The sequence below is a fragment of the Cryptomeria japonica genome, chromosome 11, assembly GCF_030272615.1.
Source record: "Cryptomeria japonica chromosome 11, Sugi_1.0, whole genome shotgun sequence".
Lineage (NCBI taxonomy): Eukaryota > Viridiplantae > Streptophyta > Pinopsida > Cupressales > Cupressaceae > Cryptomeria > Cryptomeria japonica.
In genome coordinates this window covers 64,912,117-64,916,998 of record NC_081415.1, presented here as the reverse complement: position 1 = coordinate 64,916,998, position 4,882 = coordinate 64,912,117, and the positions used below count along the sequence as shown (strand labels likewise).

General features: G+C 35.8%; 1 protein-coding gene across 1 annotated transcript; it reads left to right on the top strand.

The window, feature by feature from the left end:
• Nucleotides 1-258: 258 nt before the first annotated feature.
• Nucleotides 259-1,157, top strand: LOC131055103 (bidirectional sugar transporter SWEET3b-like). Its single transcript, XM_057989750.1, has 4 exons — nt 259-489; nt 581-739; nt 820-941; nt 1,031-1,157. Exons 1-4 carry the CDS (start codon nt 259-261, stop codon nt 1,155-1,157), a joined length of 639 nt encoding a protein of 212 aa, XP_057845733.1.
• Nucleotides 1,158-4,882: the final 3,725 nt, after the last annotated feature.

Below are 4,882 nucleotides of genomic sequence, written 5' to 3'. Positions count from 1 at the left end.
ATTTCCATTTACTTGAAAGGAAACACCTTCAAATAAACTATTTTTTTCAAATAAACTATTTTTTGTTTTCCTTTCATTGAATAGACTACCACATTCCATGAATATGTTTTGAAGTAAAATTAATTTTTTACTTTTACTTTCATCCTGTATCCTTAATTTTACTTTGATATGTAGATATAAATGTAGAAGAAAGAGAAAATGTTATGTATTACACTTTTGGTTTAGTAAAATATTGCGAAGTTCATATTACGTTGATTTATGAGCAGAAGTAACTTCTGGAGAGTGATAAAGAAGAAGACAGCGGGAGAGATGTCAGGGGTGCCCTATGCAATAGGCCTCGTTAACTGTCTTATCTACACCTTGTATGGCTCCCCTCTCATTAGCAATGAATGCGATAATGCTCCTGTCATGGTTATCAACGCCATTGGCTTCCTCCTCCAATTTAGCTTCGGTACCATCTATCTCCTCTATGCTCCACCTGAATCTAAGGTACTGTACTATTTACTTTCACCATGATAGTCCCTATGATTTCACTTGGGTTTGGAGGGCACCAGTTGATGAGGGATGAATGTCATGGCAGAAAAGAATGCGTCTGATGGTTGGAGGAGTCTTGGTGGTGTTTATCAGCACCGCAGCAACTTCCATGTGGGGAGTAGAAGCAGGCCAGAAGAAAAATCTTGTGGGAACTACTGGAATGGTGGCCACTGTCATTCTCTTTGGATCTCCACTCTCGGATATTGTAAGGAACTTCCCTCATATTCATTAGAGTCACATGTTATAAGTAAGTATTATTCAACTAACATATATGTTATCATATAGAGAGCTGTAATTCGGAGCAAGAGTGTGGAGTGCATGTCCTTCTACTTCTCAATGTTCGCTTTCCTCGGCAGTCTGTTGTGGTTGGTTTATGGTGGTTTGAGCAGAGATATTATTATCATGATAATCATATGTTGAGCATCTATATACATTTATTGTCTAAACAAAAAGAACCTCTCCAACTGAGCTCATTTCATTTCTTGTTCATGCAGGCTCCTAATTTTCTTGGAATACCACTGGCTTCGATTCAGATGATAATATACTGCATTTATAAGCAAAAGAGTCGAGGACGAATTGAAGATCTAAAATTGAAAGTAGTGCCCCACAATTCCTCTTTCTGAACTTGACATTGAAATGCAGAAAAATATGAAGGAAACCATGAGATAACTTGGTAGTGGCTCTGGGAAGGGCGGGTAAATGATACCCATTGCTTGCTTTCAATGTAGAATGGCTTTGCTTGCATCTTAAATTTTTAATGCGTTTTCTCTTGGCTTTCCTTTTTCATTGTATAGCTTTAGGAACACAAGCTGGTTGATAGATCAAAGTGATTCGGGATTAAAATGGAATCCCCTTATTTGTAGCTTACATTTAGTAAGCTGTGGAAAAGCTAGTGCTTAACCTTATTCTCAGCCAGAAAAGAAAGGGAACTATGTTCTCCTCACTCGAACTCACCTTATTCAGTTTTCATTGCTACTGATCGTGGAGCATTTTCTGTGGCCCTGCGTTTGAGCAGAAGAGCAGGAATCCAATTGTACCTTCAACAATTAACTATCATATAACATATATGAGGTTCGAACTCGAGTCTATATACCCATTCCATCTCTATTTCATTAATGAGATTTCAATCCAGTCAAATATCTTCCAATGTCTGTGCTTATTATATTATGGGTGTTGATAGATAAGACGACATGTTAGTAGCTGAGTTCAATTCATGAGGTTGGTGTTCGACTCACCTTGCGTTCATTTAAATAGCATTAGGGAGTTCAAATTGTTTTGATTGTCATAATAGAATTATCGAAAGTGTGAGTCAAAATGATGTTATTAAGCTTGTACTATCTTGACCATCACAAACTTACCCAAATAGTATATTTTGGTCTTGGAAAGGATTATGCAAAATCTAAACTTCTTGGGTGATTTTATCCTTGTGACATAGTTATATCTCTTGCTCTTGAAGTTTTTAGTACCTATGCATTTGTGTATCTAGAAAGATGGGTCATGCTTAGGACCATCTTAAGGAGACTTGATGTAGATGCAATCAAAGAGTCTTATCAAACAACCCAACATCACAACCAAAATAGCACCCAATTCACAAAATAACACAACAAGATTAAAATCATAATTGTTTATAGAACAAAGTTTACTTCACAATCTCTTCCACAAGAACACATAATATCTCAGGCCCCTTCTCCCATGCTCATCCTACTCCCTCCAATGTATTGGTTCTACTGAATACCATACTCCTTAGCCACCTCACTCATCTCCTTCTCTCTTTGAAGATTCTCTACCTTCCCAATCACCTTTCCTGTATTAGCGATCTCCCACTCTCTTAACTCTATCCCCTCTCTTTCTTTGATGGTGAAAATCCCTCCACAAATCACCTTCCATCTTCATATAATTTCTATATGGAAAATTTCAATTGGCATATTAGGAGACGTTGAGCTCTTAGCAATTATAGTACTAAAATAGCACTTGAGCACTTGAACCAAAATCAACCACATAAAAACATTTCAAAGACCCTCCAAAATAGTTGATGGAATGTTATAACCTTATTGATTCTTTCCATCTCACTAAAAAAATTTCAAGACTTGTCAATAATTCTCATACTAATGAGAACTAGAAATCTGCCACCATGCCAAAGGTTCCTATCCCATTAAGAACTATTCAATGATTTGTTTCCCTCATTTGTGTCTTTCTTAGTTTCATGTTTTGGGACAGTAACTCCAATTGAAACCACAAAAAGTGTTTAGTTCTCCAAACTGTCCAACCTTGTCTTTTGTAGCCTTTGTTGGGGGTTAAACCCTAGTAGGAACTCCATGCTTATTCCTTTATTGAGGCTTTAGATTTCAATAGGAACTCGTAACAATTCAATTGATGTAGACTATGGCAGGGTTCCAACCCTGTAAGGAACTCACAAAATTGCTGTTGTAAATACTTCACAACCTTCTCATCAAGGTTTCCATCCTCATCAGGAACAAAAAATGAGCAACTTGTCATGGTTTTCTCTCCATTGGGAATTATCTAGCTTTACCTTCATCAAGGGTTACCACTTCAATGTGAACCCTAAGATTCTTACCTTGTTAGTGGTTCCTTAGCCATTATGAACTCAAAATTATCTAAGTATTCAAACTTCATCAAGAATTTCACCTCTATGAGAATCAAACTTTAATTTCCTACTCTGATAGGTACTAGCAAAGAGTTTTCCTTTCCTTCTCATATTGAAGGTTTCAAGCTCATTAGGAAGCAAAACTGGGAACCACTCCCCAACATTTTTTTGATTGTGAATTATTGCCAATTAGTGAATAGTTTTTATCAAGAATTTCAAATTGGTGAATTTCTCCTCACCACAAGGTGGCCAAACCATGCAATTTTTATGAATTATTGGAACAATGCATGTGAATTCACCATTAAATTATTTGATCAATAATATGTAATTATTTTCCAATAGAAAATACAATGTTTTAATGTTATAATTAATATTTTTACCTAAAATATGAAATGCATGTATTAATTCACCCACTTACTTACCAATAGCATGAAAAGTTTGTTTCCTCACATTCAAATTCAAGGACTTCCCTTGGCTCATTTTGTACCAACCCATTCATAAAACCCCAAAATACCAGGTATTATTTTTGTTCTTAATTTTTTCTTAATGTTATTAAGTGTTCACTCATAGGTATACTCGGGTACTTCTATCCATGCAGGATAGGTATTAGTTTAATTCATAACAACATCTAATCCTATGGGTTAGGCATTTTTTCATTCATGACAAGTATCCACCCAACTTAGGTAGGCATCTATCTCCATTATGCATGGGATAGGTATGTTCTCTAGCCAAAATCTTATCACTTATTGAAACCATTCAGGTCCCAAGTCGCATCCCTGAAGACTATAGTTTCCATTGATAGTGCACCGAGGTTTTCACCCTCAGAGGTATTATTTCAAACTCAAGCTTGAAAGTCACCTCACAATTTATCCTAGGAGTCAAACAATCCATCCAGGATCCTTCCGAGTATATCAAGAATATATTTTATCTAATCATTTATGTTTGGAATTCATAATCCAAAGCTTCTTACTCAATGATTGTCTTGAGTTATTAATCTTATTAATGGTTAACCTTCCTAAACCCCCATCCTTGATTGCCTACGTACTAGGGAATCACTCCATCCCTAGACTGCCTACATACACCACTTCCAAACAAGATCAAGGCATATGTAATTCTCAGTTTCTAAACTAGGTTCGATGTAAACTATTTAGCGAGTACACAACCCTTTCTAGGGTTATTGTCCCAAATAATTTCTCTGTGGTTGTTACCCACGCTGGGAAGCTTAGAAAGAAAAAAGGGCCCATGTTGGCCCCTTGCTTCTTTACCTAACTTTATCTAGGTCCTAGTCCTAAGATCATGTCACCCATATCTCATGTGTCAAAAATCAAGAATTGTAACATCTAAATTAAAATACTGAAATAGAATAATCAAATATATTCAATCCCTATTGAGGTTTTCTATGGTTTCACTAGGGGATGTAGGTTCATTAAAATTTATTTTATTAGATTACCAATCCAAGGGGGATTTCCCACCCCTTGAATGTTAACTCCACAATGTCCCTTATTACTCCCTAGTGATTTATAGGGACAATGCCACTAACACTATTGTTGTAGCTTTATTAAGAAATAGATGTAGTAGCTCAATCATGAAAACATTACTTATAGGTTTGAGCCAAAGGCACCATATATATCGAATGTTGTTAGGGTTTTTCTAAGTTTCTTCTCTTAATTTAGGTTTACTAACATCATGAAAGAAAATACAACTACATAAACTAACATGTATAATCAATACTTTTATAATAAA

Coding starts and splice junctions, on each gene's coding strand:
- LOC131055103 (XM_057989750.1), top strand. CDS start 259: ATGAGCAGAAGTAACTTCTGGAGAGTGATAAAGAAGAAGACAGCGGGA. Junction 490..580: donor ATGCTCCACCTGAATCTAAG/GTACTGTACTAT, acceptor ATGTCATGGCAG/AAAAGAATGCGTCTGATGGT. Junction 740..819: donor GATCTCCACTCTCGGATATT/GTAAGGAACTTC, acceptor GTTATCATATAG/AGAGCTGTAATTCGGAGCAA.